A 19244-nucleotide genomic window follows, 5' to 3' on the forward strand; every position below is an offset into this window, starting at 1 on the left:
GCGCTCATATGGGATGCCGGTGCCGCAGGCGGAGGATTAACGTGCTGTGCCACGGTGCCAGCCCTGAGACTTGTTGTATAAGCTACGATATTATCTGTCCTGGAGAATGTTTCATGTGCTATTAAGAATAATATATATTCCGTAGCTTTTGAATAGAAAGTTGTGTCTGTTAGTTCCAATTGATCTGGGGTGCAACTTAATTTGGCTTTTTTTTGTTGTTGATTTTCTTTTCTTAAAGATTTATTTATTTGAAAGGTAGAGTTAGAGAGAGAGGGAAAGTCAGATCTTCCATCCGCTGGTTTAACTACTCAAATGGCCACAATCGTCAGGGCTTGGCCAGGTCAACACCGGGAGCCTAGAACACCATCTGGGTTTCCCACGTGGGTGGCAGGGGTCCAAGTACTTGGATCATCTGCTTTCTCAGGCACATTAGCAAGGAACTGGATTGGAATTGGAGCAGCAGGGACCTAAACTGGTATTTATATGAGATGAGATGACAGCACTGTAGGTGGCAGCTTAACGTGCTGTGCTACAACTCCAGCCCTCTTTGTTGATTTTCTCGCTGGATAATATATCCATTTCTAAGAGAGAAATATCGAAGTTCTCCACTTTTATTATATTGGAGTCCATCTCTTCATCTAGGATTGTTAAGATTTGCTTTATGGAACTGGCACTGTGGCACAGTGGATTAAGCCGCTGTGTAGCGCCGGCATCCCATGGGCACCAGTTCGGATCCCAGCTACTCCACCTCTGATCCAGCTCCCTACTAATGTGCCTGGCAAGTCAGCCATGCTTGGGCCTCTGCACCCGCATGGGACACCCAGATGAAGCCTGGCTCCTGGCTTTGGCCTGGAACAACCCTAGCGTTTGCAGCGGCCATTTGGGGAATGGACCAGCAGATGAAAGATCTCTCTTTGTTGCCTTATCTCTTTGTAATTCTAACTTTTAAATAAATAAATAAATCTTTAAAAAAGATTCACTTTATATATCTGGGTACTCAGATTGGCTATTTCCTCTTGGATTTGGAACTCTATCATATAATAACCTTGTCTCTTTTTACTGTCTTTAATTAAAGTCTGTTTTATCTGATACAAGTGTGGCTTCTCCTGCTTTCTTTCGCATTCTGTATTTCTTATAACATAAAAAGACATCAGTTTTTACAGTTCATTAATTATACTTTTAATCCTTATAAACATTTGAAATTATGAAATTACTTGACATTTTACAAGCTTTTAAAACTAAAGGAAAATGAATTTGAATAGAAAAATCATATTTGGGCAGGATATAACAGTTTATATTTGGTAAGTTTTAATTAAGCAAATCAAATAATAGAATATTTAAAAACCTAATATTAACAAACATATATTCTTTTAAAATTTTCTTTATATTTTTCAGGCGAGCAATTCGAACTGCATTTAAAAACAAAAAGCGAGCTGCTATTCTGACCACTCATTATATGGAGGAGGCAGAGGCTGTCTGTGACCGAGTGGCTATCATGGTTTCTGGGCAGTTAAGGTACTGTCTAAACCATTTGCGTTTAGGGAATGAGAGCAGGAAGTATATTTTGAATGTTGTCTTTTCCAAAACTTACTATATGTTAATCTAAATGTTAAAAAGTGTTTCTGGGCCGGCACCGTGGCTCACTAGACTAATCTTCCACCTGCAGCGCCGGCACACCGGGTTCTAGTCCCGGTCGGGACGCCGGATTCTTTCCCGGTTGCCCCTCTTCCAGGCCAGCTCTCTGCTGTGGCCCGGGAAGGCAGTGGAGGATGGCCCAAGTGCTTGGGCCCTGCACCCCATGGGAGACCAGGAGAAGCACCTGGCTTCAGATCAGCGCAGCGTGCCGGCCACAACGCGCCGGCTGTGGCAGCCACATAGGGGGTGAACCAACGGAAAAAGGAAGACTTTCTTTTTGTCTCTCTCTCTCACTGTCTAACTCTGCCTGTCAAAAAAAAATTTAAAAAAAAGCATTTCCTTATTTGAACTTTTATGTCAGTTTTCTACAGAATTACTTGGAAGTATTGATTTTATTCCAAAAGATAGCTACTTTGCATTTGAAATCAGCTTAATTATTTGGAAATTTGGAATGTTAATTTCAAAGTTGATATTGTTATTTTAGAAAATTGTTAGGCACTGTAATAGGTTATAGCACAAACAATGTAATGTACACTTTCATATTTACATAAATGATTGAATAAATAAATGAATCTGGGAAAAGAGGCAAATACTCCTTACACAATGATTCCAAGTAAAATTTGTGGATACTATCCCCTCAAGAGGGGAGACATAATATGCAACCCCCTAGGTTTAGCTTGGACTTTGCCAGTTCTAAAGCATAGAGTAGTAGAAGAGAAAACAGTAACTTTACAGTTGAGAAACCTGCCAAAATAATATCTTAATTAAATACTGTTGTGTGGCTCTCATGTGCCCCTGGATATGCAGTGGTAAGAAGGATACTTCAGCCATGTGGTATTCCCTTCAAGACTCTAACCTTTGAATAATCATGTGAAAAACATCAGACTGACCGTGATTGAACAGCATCTACCAAAACACTTGACAAGTACTTCCAGAACTGTGAAAAATCACAAAAAAGAAGGAAAGAATAAGAAATTGCTCCTTACCAGTGGAGACTAAGGAGGAGACATGACAGCCAAGTGCAAAGTAGAGCAGAAAAAGGGCACTAGTGGAAACTATTAATCCAAGTAATTCTGTAGTTTATGGTGATACACCAGGGAGGTTTATTCAGTTTTGAAAAATGCCATAGTAATATCTTAATATTATGTAAACTGAAATTGGATGAGGAGCCTATGAGGATACTGTGTTATCTTTGCAACTTTTGTATAAAAGTATTATAAATTCCAACATAAGTTTTCCTAAAAGTTGGTAGAGATTGAAGTGAGAAATCATTCTTTGAAATTGTCATGCCATTTTGTGTGTAATCTTTCCTTTAAAAATTAATTCAGATGTATTGGGACAGTACAACATTTAAAGAGTAAATTTGGAAAAGGCTACTTTTTGGAAATTAAATTAAAGGACTGGATTGAAAATCTAGAAGTAGACCGCCTTCAAAGAGAAATTCTGTATATTTTCCCAAATGCAAGCCGTCAGGAAAGGTAAAGAAAAATTCAGATTATTTATATTTCCTTTAGAACAATATACATAATACGTTACAGGATTAGGAAAAATCCTTTTATCATTCATTGGCTGTATTTGTATCTCTATATACACATCTTAAAGTACTGTATTAATACTGTACTAGTAAAATCTGATGAATGAAATTTAAATCAACTTGGTGTTAGAACTTTCAATATTTGGTTGTATTTAAACTTTTTAAAGTTCTCATTCAGTGACAATGATAGAAGTCACTTCATTATCTTGTATTTTACCATTTTTACATTTTATCCAAATACATATAAAATATATTATTAGAATTTAATTTTGAACTCTAGAATTTTTGAATTTTAGCTTAAGAGTAGAGTAGTAGTAATGTTTACATTTTTTATGTTTTATTTTTCAGTTTTTCTTCTATTTTGGCTTATAAAATTCCTAAGGAAGATGTTCAGTCTCTTTCACAATCTTTTTCTAAGCTGGAAGAAGGTACATGGTATTTGAAAAACATTATAAGATAGTTCTCAAATTAAAAATAATTATATTTTAAAAGTTCAGAATTGTCATCTCAGTTTGTTCTGTAAACTATGGCAAATATAAACTTTTATTCATTTTATTTAAAATCTAGATAAATGCTAATTCTGAATGGATTTTTGCAAATCAGCTATATTATGGTATAAGGTGTAAACCTCTTATAGTCTTCAGTTAACATCATCAGTGTTTATTATCGTTGCATCTGTGAAAAAGCTTAATTATCTTAGCAGTCATTCATGCAACAGGAACACTGATTTCCTTGAATCCTTACTTTATACTAGGCCATAGAAGCAGCAGCAATATCAAAACTGTGCTTATAGCAGGAAAGAAACTGCAGTAGAGTTGGTTACTCCGTACGAAGTTTTTAAAGAAGCCTATTGAATGTTAGCATTTTAAGAATAAGTCATGGGTAAGAAAAATAGATGCCTGTGGTGGCAGTGGAGAGAGATAAATTCCTTGATGGCAAGTGTTGATATACAGTTATTTTATGACATATATAAACTACAAACAACCTGTGTTTATATGTAAGATTTATCATTAATACCTCTCAAAATAATTGTAGGATTTTTATGTTTTTATTATGTGAATACTAAATATAAAAAATTACCTGATACAACACATATTCGTGTCATAGCTATGAATTTATGTATTACTTTTGTTCTTTTTTTAAATGTTATTTTTGAGCCAGTAATATATATTGGCAGAGTTTCTGCTTTCTTAATGATTTCTTTATAATTGAAAAACATCTGAATTATTTAAAGAGAATTAAATTAAAGGAATGAATGGAGCACCAGAAATTAGATATTAGGTTGTACTGCAAGGTCTGACAAAATTATAAAAAAATTTATAAAATTATAATCAGAATTCACATTCCAAGTCAACAATTAAGAGCAAGCTTCCATGGAGTTGTTGAGGAATGGGAGATAGAGAGCAGATATCAAAAAAATAAAAATAGGGCTGACGCCGTGGCTCACTTGATTAATCCTCCGCCTGCAGTGCCTGCAACCCATATGGACACTGGGTTCTAGTCCTGGTTGCTCCTCTTCCAGTCCAGCTCTCTGCTGTGGCCCGGGAGGGCAGTGGAGGATGGCCGAAGTGCTTGGGCCCCTCCACCTGCATGGGAGACCAGGAAGAAGCTGGCTCCTGACTTCGGATCGGCGCAGCGCCAGCCATAGTGGCCATTTGGGGAGTGAACCAACGGAAGGAAGACCTTTCTGTCTCTCTCTCACTATCTGTAACTCTCCCTGTCAAATAAATTAAAAAATAAATAAAATAGGAAAAAAATGAAGAAAACATGAAAAAATAATAAGAAAGAAGATAAAGGAGAAAAAGGTGAAATAAAATAAGGTCTTAGGGCTGTCAAATAATTGTCAGCATGGTGAAGAGAAAGGAAGCAACAGGAGAATAACAGAGGTAGCTTCAAATTAAATGAGTTAATTTGAGGTTTTTTTATACAGAGATTGTTAGCCATATTAAGTTGTTGCCATTTTATTCTCTAAAAATATTAATAATTAAATTTTATTTTTTATTTAATATTTAATAGCTAAACATACTTTTGCTGTTGAGGAATATAGCTTTTCTCAAGCTACACTGGAACAGGTACTATAAAGTTTAATTTTTAAAAATTATTTTATAGAAGATAGTAACTATTGTTAATTATTTAGGCTATATTGGACACAGATTTTGAACCAGAGACAAAATATTATAGAATAACCTTAAACTTTGTGTTATTTTAAAATTTTTTATGTTCTCCATTGCTTATTTTTTTTAAATTTAAAACATTTTTATTTATAAATGGTGAACAAAATCATTTATTTCATATATACAGATTTAAAAGCATGATACTACTCACTCCTCTCCTCCTCCTCCCACACTCCCACCCTTCCTCCCTCTTCTTTCTTATTTTTTCTTTTAATTTTTACAATGGCATTCTTTCAGTTTATTTTATAACCACAAGCTTAACATTAGTCTTTTACTAATGTTACATTTAATTGACAAGTTGTTTTGTATATGTTTATGTGGTACAATATGTTTTGATGTATCTATACATCTATTTATATATAATACAATGTGGATTAATTAAGTCAAGCAAATTTCCATTTGCTTAGTTTTCATAGCTCAATATTTCCAATTTGGTAAAGAAAGTAAGTCATGAAAGTATTTATTAGAAGATCTGAAATTACATTATGTAAACATTATTTTATGACAGTGCTACTTAGTATATTAATTTACTAAGCCTCTATAATAACATTCATCTTTGCATGTAATAAATGAAGATAACTCATTCTGTTTGTGTAATGTTAATGCTTATAGATCTTTTAGGATGCTTATTAATTCAATCAAATATAGACTAATACTTGATTAAGTTAAAAGTTCTTGGAGATAATAGTGATAGAGATAACTTTAATAGTTTATTTCTTTTTATCTAGGTTTTTGTAGAACTTACTAAAGAACAAGAAGAAGAAGATAATAGTTGCGGAACTTTAAACAGCACACTTTGGTGGGAAAGAACACAGGAAGACAGAGTAGTATTTTGAATTTATCTTCAGTCTGCTTACCAAATTTATTTATTTAATCTTTGCTTTATTTCAACTTTTGTTTAAAAAGTTTTTTATTTGCTAACTAGCGAACAGTGGAAGCAGTTGGGACTTTGCTAAGCTATTTGAATTGATCTTCTGTGATTGTGTTTTTGTTTTCTTTAAATAAAACTTACATATAATTAATTGAACCTGCATGTTTATATCTGTAGTATATTGAACCTGTAGTCTGTATGTCTTTTTTACCTTTCAGAAACAATGAATTTGAAGGATTAGTGGTTGAATACTTTTATTTTGAGTAATTATTTTTAAAAGTTTATGGCGTCTGACTTAAATATATAATATCTTAAACTAAATAAAAATTGATAAATAATATATTTAATAGTGATAAAGCAATAAGAAAGATTCTTGTTTCTCTTTTTCAGTGTCTAAAAGATACTTAATGGAGGTTGGCATCCCTAAAAACTGAAGTATAAACATTAGTCTCAATGTAGAGGTTTGAGAGAAATGGCATCCACTAGGTGGCAGTCATCAGTTATAGTAAATGAGACTTTTCTTCTAGTAGATGATTTTAGATGTAGATAATTGGATATTTGAAGTTAAATTTCTTTTGCTTTTGGAAAAATTGAGGTGTTTAATGATTTGGATTATAGGAAGACTCTTTCTAGAGTATTGTCACGTAATATTCTGATTATTTGACTCTATGTGGCTAGAATGGAAGACATCTATAAAGATGGAACAATTAAGCCATACCTTTAACCTTGCCTTTCATGAAAAATAGAAGTTTTTTCTCAAGAACACATTTAATTGTATTCTTAGATAAAATAATCATTTTGGGTAATCGATTTGTTGGCAAACTTTACCCTTTGACCTCTGTCTCCTTTATAGAGTTTTAATTAGATCAGTATATAGATTTATTTCATAACTCTTCTCATATTAACTGTAGTAAATAGTGGAATTTATGTAAACTCTTTCCTAAGGGTTAAATTAAGGTTTAGAAATGGAGTATATGTTATTTTCTTTAATGACGACCAAAATTTCACTCTATGAATAGAGTCAAAATAAGGCACCGTTAATGTAATCTTAGAAACACTTCCTTGTAGAGCCCATGTATGTACTATAGCTATAAAATGTGATATCATTACTACCAGTTGACATGAAAAAACATATTGAACGTGTGCTTACTGCATTACAGGGACAAAAAACAGTTTGATCTGGTAATGAGTTACTTGGAATAGCCAGACCCTTTCATGAAATTATAAATTCATTAATGTATATAGCACCTAATGAACTTTTAGCTTTGTTATGTAATAAGACATCTGTGTTTTTACGCTCTAGAGGCTTACTTAAAATAGTTCCTTTCTCAGTACAAGGAACATAGCTGACATTTCTCTCCATTGCTTTGGCAACTACTATGCACATTTCTAAAGATATCTATTTGACCAGCTCTCTTTAAACATCTTCTAGCAAATCTGAATGATACACCTTACAAGTTTATGTTTGAATTTTAATACCCACAGTAAAGTTATTTCTCTTTGTATGATTTAATTGGCCATCACTTGGCTTATGACATTGAATTATAATTTTGAATTCTTTACCCGAGAATTTCAGTTGCATGTCTAGCTAATGATAACTGCATGGTGAACACAATTAAGACATATTTGGAAGAAAATCTTTGACTTTGTAAATAAGTTAATAAATAGCATATTATATTTTCTAATCAATTCATTGCTAAATGGTGCCACAGATTTAAAGAGATATCTTTTAATATCTAATATTCATATGAACACCCAGAGCATTTCTTTTGGTATGTTTTTGTAACTGGGTATGACCTGGATTACTGAAGCTCTATATGAGAAATAAAACTGTATCTGTAGTTTACTGGGGCAGTCATGGAAAAAGTGACTTTTTTTTTTTTTTTAAATCTAACCATCTTAAGAAAGATTACTTTAAAATAAAGCATTACTAGCATAGGACACTACCTGCTTTTGCATAGATTTGGTCACTTTCCATTCACACTTGTGAACATGAGATAAATACAAGAAAAGTTTTTTTTCCTTCAAAGTAGAAGTTGAGATTATGTTGACCAGGCATAATCATGTTTATTATGTTCATTTAGTCACATTATTATTATCATATATGAATACGTGGGTTTTATAAACAAATTAAAAATATGTGAATTTTTTTAGTTTTTAAATATACAAAATAAACGTATTTTGGTCATGAATTAAATTATAAATAGAAGTGCTGTTTCCTTTTTCTCAGTAACAAAATCTTTGTGATTGAAGCAAGATGTAATTTAATACTTAGGAAAGCAAATCTGAGCTGGGAAGAAAAGGAGACAAAGTCAAATGTGAGCTTTATTTATAATGAACAGTTAATCTTTTTGAACATATTTTAAAATATCTCAAAACTTTGTTTTATACTAATACAGATAAACAAATATATATATATATTAGGCAAATGTTGGAAAAAGCATTATGTGTTTCTGTTTTCTACCTGTGACCAAATTTTAATGGTAGAGAAAAGAATGAGCATTACTGAGTGACTGTGGTTACTGACATTTGTCTGTAGAAGTTATGAACTAGGAAGCTGGTAACAATGAAAAAAATAATGTTTTCTTTGAATTCAACTTTGTGGGGCTTTTTTTTTTTTTTTTTTTTTTGACAAGCGGAGTGGACAGTGAGAGAGAGAGACCGAGAGAAAGGTCTTCCTTTACCGTTGGTTCACCCTCCAATGGCCGCCACGGCCGGCGCATCGCGCTGATCTGATGGCAGGAGCCAGGTGCTTCTCCTGGTCTCCCATGGGGTGCAGGGCCCAAGCACTTGGGCCATCCTCCACTGCACTCCCTGGCCACAGCAGAGAGCTGGCCTGGAAGAGAGGCAACCAGGACAGAATCTGGTGCCCCGACCGGGACTAGAACCCGGTGTGCCGGTGCCGCAAGGCGGAGGATTAGCCTAGTGAGCCGCGGCGCCGGCCAACTTTGTGGAATCTTAATTTTTTGTTTTTTTTTTTAGTTTTTTTCTCAGTGAAGGTCTGTGTGTTTCCTTTAAGAATACTTTTTTCTTTTAAATTAGTAAAATTACCATAAGTGAATATTTTGCTTTTCACTAAATATTTTTAGAATAATTTAATTCAATAAACAATTTAGTGACCATGTTTCCAGTGATAAATTATTTGGCTAGAAAGATGTCTGTCAAGGTTAGCCCTGTAAATGTCTTGCAATCTAATGAGTGGAAGATTGGTAATTATGTCGTTAGCTATGATATGACAAATGCTTTCCTAACAGTTTTATAGTGCAATTAATTCTTCTTTGGGTAAATATTTTTATTGTTTTATTGCTATTCTATTGGTCACACAACATTCATCTGATTTTGCTCTGAATTTGTTCAAATGCAATATTATATTTTCATGTAATATATAAATAGGCATTAATTGTCTTAAATAAGTATGTTTATCTCTATTGTATTTTTAATATTGCTAATATTGGTTTTTAATTTTCTTTCCTGAAATAGCATATTACTTTAAATGAAAGAATTATTCTCAGGTGAATAATTTTTATATCTGCTATTCTTATATAAGGTAAAATTTATTTTTTTATTCATAATATGTTATATGTAAGTACTTCACAATGATGCCCTTTAAGAAAAATAAATGTGATTGTTAATAATCTTTTAAGAGCTGAAAATTTAAGACAACTTTGTACACTGAAATGGATTCTTTGTTATTTAGTGTTGGTAATGGAATAAAGAATGGCTTGTATTAATATTGAAGCAAAAACCTAGCACTAAAATGGCTAGCAATCTTTTTAAGTATTTGGGGACAGTTTTCAAGTATAGAAGGAATGCTGACAGTTACTATGTGTTGTACTCTCTAAGACTGGAAAACATAGGAGATGACTAAATTCAAAACAAGTAATGTGCTAGATAGGGGCACATCAACATCATTCTAAAGTTACTGGTTGCTATTCTGTGAGCAAATGGTAAGTTATGCCGTTATCTGGACTTGACAGCAATGAAGGTGATAAAATCCTGAATAATATAAGCTAGGTGGCAGAACTTAACAATCAAAAACCACGTGGTCACAGTTATTTTAATAAACACTAAGAACTATAGGTTTGCAGTAACTCTGCAAATCCCTGCTCTGAGAGACCTGCACAAACCCTGACATGGCTTCTGTCAGCAAAAGGCCACTTTTAAGATAATCCCAGCCACCCTCTCCCTTCCCATTACATTAAATAGCTTGATTAAGAAAAAAGAAAAAAACCAGTGCTGCCAGGAAATTTTACTCTCCTAGCCAAGACCTATTGATAGGTCTGACCTTCTTTTTTAGGAGCATTTAATGAATATTTTGCTTTTCACTAAATATTTTTAGAATAGAACCTATCTCTTGCAGTTTAGAAACTTCTCTCTCAAAGACCTGAGAGCCTTTTCTTTTAAATGTAATTTTCAAGAAGAATAAGGACTGTCTGCCATTCTCTGTGGAAGGGTAAAATCCTAACTTCAATAATGCCAGCTGACAAACACAGATGGCCTAACCACTTTTACACTGACAACCTTTGTACTTTTTCACTTCTCTTATTCTACTGATTCCCTACAGCCCCCCTTCCCTCATACTCTCTTTGAAACTCCCAAATCACCTATATACATACACAGTCAGGAGTGAACTGAGTTTTCTCCTCTACTGTCAGTAGTTACCAGTAAGGTCTTGCTTTAATATCAGGCCATATTTATCATGACAGGAGCTAGGTCACCTAATACAGTTATAAAGATAGTTAACAGAACACTGAATCCCTTGGGTCCAAGTGGGTCATCTACTGGGCTAATATTCAGTCTTTACAAACAAATCAGCGAAGGGGGTTCAGAAAGTTGAAAGGAATTGACTCCATAAAAGGTGGTAATCCCTTGTCCAGATTCTAGATGTTAGCCAGTTTTTTATAACCACAAGTGTTCAAAGATAAGTTACTGGTCCCTAGCAGGAAGTATCATGTAATTTTTAAAAAAGATGTGTTTATTTATTAGAAAGGCAGAGTTACGGAGAGAGAGACAGACAGAGATTGATTGATTTCCATCTACTTGTTCATTCCACAAATGGATGCAATAGCCAGAGCTGGGCTGGTCTGAAGCCAGGAGCCAGGAGCTTTTTCCAGGTCTCCTAAGTGAGTAACAGGGGCCCAAACACTTGGGACATCTTCATCTGCTTTCCCAGGTCATTAGCAGGGAACTGGATTGGAAGTGGAGCAGCCAGGACTCAAACCAGTGCCCATATGGGATGCTGACACTGCAGGCAGCAGCTTTACCTGCTACACCACAGCACTGGCCTCTCTTGTAATATTCTGGCATAATGAAGATACTTCAGACAGCTTGTGGAAGAATGGAATTTAAATGTAAATTTATTTTGGTGCAAATAATTTGAAATAATTTTTATTTCATAATATATATTTTCCATGAACTTTTTGAAGTCCCTTTGTATATCTGGTATCTACTCTCCCAGACTTCCTTCAGAGTGATCTGTGGCCATTATCAGGTATACTGGAAAAGAATGCTGCAACATTTCAAAGTCTGTTGGATACATGACCAAAGTTGACACAGACCAAGGTGTCATCATTTCTCCGCCATCAGAATGAAAATATTTGAGACCCAAGTATTACCCAACACACAAGACTAGATCCAGTTCACAATGAGTCCAGTAATCTCTAGACCTATCTGGTATAGATGTCTATAGTCTTTGAATTTTTGATTGAATAACAATAACTGGGAATTTGTACAACCCCTCAGATATTTTCCTATTAATATTGAAGCTAGTCTGTGGGGTAAGAGCTATCATAGTGGCTGCATTTGTTTCTTAGGGCTGATATTACAAAATAACAAAGCAGGCAGGGCATTAGGGGCTGAAAGTCCAATATCAAGGTGTTGCTAGGGTTGGTTCCTTTTTGGGGGCTTAGAGGGAGAAACAGTTCCATACTTCTTACCTAGATTCTGGGATTTGCTAGAAATCCAGGAACTCCAGTCTTGCCACATTGTCATCATCCCGGTGAGTCTGTCTTGATGTTTCTTTTTTTCTAAAATTGCCAGTTGTCTTGGATTTGGGTCCCAACCTAGTCCAATATCTTAACTAGTTAACATCTTCAAATATCCTATTTCCAACTGAGATCAGATTCTGAAGTTTGAGGAAAGATAAGAATTTGGTAGAGACACTTAAGAATAACTGTGTATTAATTACAGAATTAAACCAGTCATATTAATTAATACACAGTTATTCTTAAGTGTTAAAAATTAACTGAAATGTGATCCCTGTTAAACATAAGAGTGGGAATAAGAGGGAAGAGATGTATAATTTGGGACATGCTCAAGCTGACTTGCCCCAAATGGTAGAGTTAAAAACATACCAGGGGATTCCAATTCAATCCCATCAAGGTGGCATGTACCAATGCCATCTCACTATTCCAAGTGATCAATTTCAGTTCACAATTGATCATAATGAAAGGACTAAGAGTCAAAGGGAGCACATAAACAAGTCTAGTACCTGCTAACACTAACCAATGGAATAAATAAAGGGGAGAGTGATCCAACATGGGAAGTGAGATACTCAGCAGACTCACAGAATGGCAGATGTCCTAAATAGCACTCTGGCCTCAGAATCAGCCCTAAAGGCATTCGGATCTGGCTGAAAAGCCCATGAGAGTATTTCAGGCATGGAAAGCCAAGACACTCTGGCAAAAGATCTCTGCGAGTGAGATCCCAGTGGAAAGAACAGGTCTTCAAAGAAGGAGGTACCTTTCTCTGAAGGGAGGAGAGAACCTCCACTTTGACTATGACCTTGTCTAAACAAGATAAGAATCGGAGAACTCAGAGGGTTTCCATAGCCTTGGAAACTCATGACCGGAGCATAGGGAGACTACTGATGCCATAGACAGGAGTGTCAATTGGTAAAGTCAACAACAGGAGTCACTGTGCACTTACTCCTCATGTAGGATCTCTGTCCTTAATGTGCTGTGTATTGAGATTCAATGCTATAACGAGTACTCAAACAATATATTTCACTTTGTGTTTTTATGGGGGTGCAAACTGTTGAAATCTTTACCTAATGTATACTAAACTGATCCTCTGTAAAAAAAAAAAAAAAAAATTATCAACTCCCAACTTGACTCTCACTGGGATTAAACATGACAATAGGTCTGATCTGATTTCATCATCATTTAAAAAAAATCATCTATTATTTTTCACTTTTTGTTTCTGTGTGGGAGCAAATTGTTGAAATCCTTACTTAATGTATACTAAGCTGATCTTCTGTATATTAAGATAATCGAAAATGAATCTTGATGTGAATGGAAGGGGAGAGGGAGTGGGAAAGAGGAGGGTAGTGGGTGGGAGGGACGTTATGGGGGGGAAGCCATTGTAATCCATAAATCGTACTTTGGAAATTTATATTCATTAAATAAAAGTTAAAAAAAAAAAAGAATTTGGTAGAGACACTATTCAACTCAATTTACTTAAGAAAAATGGCCCTCCTCCCAGCCAAGATAGAAAATAAAGTTTCATTCTAGGATAGAGAATGAGGAGGGAATAAGGTAATAAGTGCAACCCTTAAAGATCTAAATATGCAATGGCAGGGGATAGGTCCTATATTTATATTTTAATATACTAATCTTGCCTCTGCAAAAAGCAGATTCTGGAGGAGGGCATTACTCTACTGCAGAGCCTACCAATTAGCCCCTCTACTTGAGGTTAACCAGATGTCCTGTCTTTAAAACAGCAGATTAAGAACAGCTTCTTTGAGATGGTATTCAACCACTGATTTGGCCAATGACATTTTCATTTTTGTCAGAAATAGAAACATTTTCCATTGATCTGGAATAGACAAAAGTATACACTTTAGTCTTATCCTAAGGTTAAATTTAAGATTTTTCTGCTCTCTTTGAGTATGTTCCCAAGAGTCTTGGATCAGCTGTACATCTCACAGAACATGACTCTAGTCCACTCTGTTGATGACATCATGGATTTTGGATGAGCAAGAAGTGGCTAATACATTGGAGACCTTGATAAGACATCATGCTGTAGATGGATTATATAAATATCTAGTGCAAATAATGTTCTAGAAAATAACACTTTAATCATCTACCCTTAATCATCAAACATGCTAAATTTATCCTAAGAAAATCTATTTTGTACCAAACTTATGATTGATTAAGGGTAACCTTGATAAATGCTTTGAACTGGATATATCGTTCTTGGTGGGGGGAGGACGGCTGTCTATAAATACAACATTTATAGTATTCCTACCCTTTTCCCACTAGATGCAAGTAGTACCTCCTACCAAGTGACAACCCCAAAAAATGTTTCTAGACTTTGTCAAGTATTTCCTAGGGGAGAAGGGCAAAGTAAACCAACATTTTAAAAACATTTCAGTGCAAAGATTTGCATTTAAATTATTCAATTCACTTACCCAAAGGTGTCAGTGGAAAGTTGTCTTTCACAGTTATCTGTAGTTTTTCCATATACAGTAATGTTTCATACTCTCCTCAAAGAGAGTATTTTGGTTCACTCAGCTTGAGCTAATATAAATCTTTTTTATTCCAGTTTTATTTATTTATTTGAAAGAGTTACACAGAGAGAAGAAGAGGCAGAGAGAGAGGAGAGGAGAGGTCTTCCATTCGCTGGTTCACTCCTCAGTAGGCTACAACGCCTGGAACTGTGATCAGGAGCCAGGAGCCTCCTCTGGGTCCTCCACATGGGCACAGGAGCCCAAGGACTTGGGCCATCCCTTAACTGCTTTCCCAGACCTTAGCAGAGAGCTGGATTGGAAGTGGAGCAGCTGGGACTCAAACCGGCGCCCATATGGGATACCGGCACTACAGGCGGCAGCTTTACTACACCACAGCACCGGTCCCTTTATTCTAATTTTTCATAAGTGTATTTTATCAGAATTTAATAGACTGTCTTCAAACCTATCTTGAAGATCTGTGGGAGATATTTGAAATACTTCTCATTCAACACAGTTTTGAATTAATCTTGTATTATCTTTTGAATATTTGGTGGTCTTTTTATTACATATAAAGTTATTCATCTGTTATTTGTAAGTCATTACTTAATGAGGGTCCCAATTTGCAAGTATTCACTTGGGAAAGAATCACTACTTTTAGACCTATGTTATAGAAATTAGAAGTAGGTACCAAGATGAACACAAGCTGTCCATAAAGACAATATGGCAGATCCAAGATCCAATGTAGCTTTAGTTACATTTTAAAATTCTTGGGACCGGCACTGTGGTGTAGCGGATAAAGCCGCCGCCTCCAGTGCCAGCATCCTATATGGGCGCTGATTTGAGTCCTGGCGGTTCCACTTCCAATCCAGCTCTCTGCTATGGCCTGGGAAAGCTGTAGAAGATGGCCCAGCTCCTTGGGCCCTGCACTCATGTGGGAGACCCAGAAGACGCTCCTGGCTCCTGGTTTCAGACTGACAGAACTCCGGCCATTGCGGCCAGTTAGGGAGTGAACCAGCAGATGGAAGACCTCTCTCTCCCTCTCTCCCTCACTCCCTCTCTCCCTCTCTCCCTCTCTCCCTCTCTCCCTCTCCCTCTCCCTCTCTGCCTCTCCTTCTCTCTCTGTGTAACTCTGACTTTCAAATAAATAAATCTTTTTAAAAATTCTATGTTAGAGCCTTCTAAAAAATGCTACTGGTAGAGTTTTTATTTATAACCATGAAAATGATAATATATATATTATTATTGCAGAATCTTACTTTGACCCTCATGAATATTCCCACACAGTTGAGGATATAGCAGACTACAAGAAAACATTGCAAAGTGAATTATATATAAAGCCATTAGAAATTTTTGATTTTTTTTTTTTTTTGACAGGCAGAGTGGACAGTGAGAGAGAGAGACAGAGAGAAAGGTCTTCCTTTGCCGTTGGTTCACCCTCCAATGGCTGCCGTGGCCGGCGCACCGCGCTGATCCGATGGCAGGAGCCAGGTGCTTCTCCTGGTCTCCCATGGGGTGCAGGGCCCAAGCACTTGGGCCATCCTCCACTGCACTCCCTGGCCACAGCAGAGAGCTGGCCTGGAAGAGGGGCAACCGGGACAGAATCCGGCGCCCCGACCGGGACTAGAACCTGGGGGGATCTTTTTGTCTAGTTGAAAGTCAATAGAATTTGCAATAACAATTTATTATTTAAATTTAGAGCTCTAACTGTTCTAGGGGACAAAGAATCTCACACTTGCGATGTTTAGTGGCAAGGTTATTTATTCAAATGCATTTTGTCTAACTTTACAACTAAAGTCGATCTTTTAAAAAGTTGTATTTATATATTTGACAGGTAGAGAGGGTGAACCATCTTCTGGTTCAATTCCTAGGGCTCTCAACAGCTCAACAGCTGGGGCTGAGTCAAGGTGGAAGCTGAGAAAGGTATCCAGGTCTCCCACAGGAGCCAATTACTTGAGCTGCCACCATTGTCTTCCAGGGTTTGCACTGGCAGGAAGCTGGAATCAGGAGCTGGAGCTAGGCATTAAACCCAGGTAGTGTAGTGTGAGATGCAGTTATCTTAACTTCTAAACACCTGCTTCAAAGTTCATTTTACGTTAGTAACCATGAGATAACAGTTTCTAATTCTGTCATGTGGAAGCAACACAATATAAACTGCAGGTGCCTAGTATGCCTAGTAGACTGGGCAGACCAATGGGCAAAACCTGTTGACCACCAGATAGCAGCAGAGGGCTACAATGAAGAGGCACCTTCTGAGTCCTAGTAAGGAAGTGAGATCAGATTGCTTGAGCAGTGGCAGAACCAGCAAAGCAGTCTTTGAAGCTAGAGGTTTAGAGTTACCCAAGTGCTAGTTCATTTGGCAAACACATAAGAGGTAGCAGGGTTTAAGTTTTCAAAGTACAAGAAATGAGAGGTGAGCCAGAAGACAGTCCCAGCCGTTCATCAAGCTGAACAAGACAACATCCAGAGGTTAGAAAGGGCAGGAGTGGTGTAATGGGCAAGAGCCCAAGTTGGAATTCTAAATTACTAGTTTTTAAATACCTCCTTTGATTCCTTTAAAGAGCCACAAACTCTGAAATTTCTTAGGCTCTGTCCAAATAACAGAATGTTTTCATGTCTTATTCATGAAAGTTTCATGTTTCTTTCTGTAAGTAAATGTCAGTGATGTCTGGGATAACTGGGAGAATAGGTAGATAATAAAAGGTGTTAGGCTGTTATTTCTGTGAACAAGATGTATACTCTACCTTCAATCTGATTTTTCACCTCTCTGATTTCCTTTGTTTCAAATATTAAAACTAATAAAACTCAAATACTTGAGAAAATTTATTTTTTTCCACATAAATCATTGCTTAAAAATTTCCTTGGTAAATCCCACTGGAAGGAAACCTCAAGATGAGTCAAAACAAAAGTGTTACTTTAGTGGGATGTTTCAAAAATAATCCTCACTATTTGGAGAGACTTGGTTTTTAAGAGCTAAGCTTTTAAAATAGTAGTGATTAACGTCAAGGATTTACTCCATATGGGGCATTTTCCAGACTTAGTGGTCATTGAGTAGCACATCAAAGTCAACTGGAGGGGCCAGTGCTGTGGTGTAGTGGGTAAAGCCCCAGCCTGCAGTGCCGGCATCCCATATGGGCACCAGTTCAAGTCCTGGCTGCTCCACTTCCTATCCAGCTTTCTGCTATGGCCTGGGAAAGGAGGAGATAGCCCAAGTCCTTGGGCCCCTGAACCTGTGTGGGAGACCCGGAAGAGGCTCCTGGCTTCAGATCGGCGCAGCTCCAGCCATTGTGGCCATCTGGGGAGTGAACCAGCGGATGGAAGACCTCTCTTTCTCTGTATATTTCTGACTTTCAAGTAAAATAAATAAATCTTTAAAAAAATCAGCTGGAGATTTGTCAGAAGTAAAAATCAGACCACACTAGATATAACAAACAAAGAACTCCAAAAATGGGGTCAAGCCATCTGTGTTTTTAGAATATTCTCCAGGTGACTGTGATGTATACTGAAGTTTGAAAACCACTGGTGTAAATATCACATTCAATCTTCACAGCAACACTAAGAAATAATGATTTTTTTTGCACCCTTTACTTTGTACTTGGAGAATCATGAGACCAATTAGGTTAAATGACTTACTCAGTGATACCAAGTTCCTAAGTGGCAGAGCTAGAATTTGAATCCAAGTAATATGACTTCATAGTCCGTATTCTTGACTGCTATATATCAGAGAGAGTGCTACTTAGTCTGTTGTATTATCTGACTCCTGTTATATGGCATGTGTAGCATATTTAATACACAGGTCTCTTCCAGTGTGCATTCACCTGCATGCACATGTAAGGGTATGTGTTGGCAGAGGTGGTTGAATGAGCGCTATTTGTCTTGTCATTCTGCCAAGTCATCTGAAGATAGTCAAAAGGGATATATTGCAAAATGTGTAGAAAAATGAAAATTGACATTAGCTCAAGGAGTGATTTTCAAAGAGAACTGGATATCAGAATTGCCTGGTTTGAGAAGGCCGTGATGGCCAGGAGAATTGGACAAAAAATGGTAAATGGCCTAAGGAATGGAATAGGTCTTGAAGAAGACTTTGAAATACTTCACACCTTTTCTTGAAGTTCTTTTGGAATTGAACATTTAGATTAGAAAACACAAATTTGTGAGGAATCAATAATTAGAAGCTTATTTTTTGTGGTAATGAGTTTAAATTCTGAGAAGGTATGTGAGCATATACTGGGAAAGCGAATCTGGTATATAGAGAGAAGCCCCCAGACTGAGCTATGTTCAGCCACATACCCTGGTCTTCAAAAAGTGTGGGAAATTGAATTAAAGATAATGTGTGTTTGTGGGAGAGTGAGGCAGACATTTGTTGCAGCTCTTATTTTTTTAAATTATTTTTAAATCTTCTTTAAATGGATTTCATGTATTTCATATATACAGTTTTAAGAACATAGTGATGCTTCTCTCCCTACCATTCTTCCTGCCCACACTCTCACCTTTCCTCCTTTCTCTCTACTCCCTCTCTTAATCTTTATAATAATCTACTTCCAGTATTTTAGGGACACCCACATTCCATATTGAGTGCTGGTT

At 36.3% G+C, this 19244-nt stretch overlaps 1 protein-coding gene across 11 annotated transcripts in view; it reads left to right on the plus strand.

Moving 5' to 3' along the window:
* The window catches only part of ABCA5 (ATP binding cassette subfamily A member 5), a 151137-nt gene extending 144767 nt beyond the window's left edge, over positions 1 to 6370 (plus strand). For all 11 annotated transcript variants that reach the window (XR_016223493.1, XM_089316712.1, XM_089316714.1 and 8 more), the window contains 5 exons: positions 1396 to 1515; positions 2964 to 3113; positions 3518 to 3597; positions 5186 to 5241; positions 6072 to 6370. Coding sequence is in view for 10 of the 11 variants with exons in the window: in XM_089316712.1 (XP_089172838.1) it covers positions 1396 to 1515; positions 2964 to 3113; positions 3518 to 3597; positions 5186 to 5241; positions 6072 to 6179 (514 nt within the window). In the remaining variant the exon portion in view is untranslated. The remainder of the gene's footprint in view (positions 1 to 1395; positions 1516 to 2963; positions 3114 to 3517; positions 3598 to 5185; positions 5242 to 6071) is intronic.
* Positions 6371 to 19244: the final 12874 nt, after the last annotated feature.

This window comes from Oryctolagus cuniculus, chromosome 17, assembly GCF_051225735.1.
Source record: "Oryctolagus cuniculus isolate XC-2025 breed Fujian yellow rabbit chromosome 17, ASM5122573v1, whole genome shotgun sequence".
Taxonomy (NCBI): domain Eukaryota; kingdom Metazoa; phylum Chordata; class Mammalia; order Lagomorpha; family Leporidae; genus Oryctolagus; species Oryctolagus cuniculus.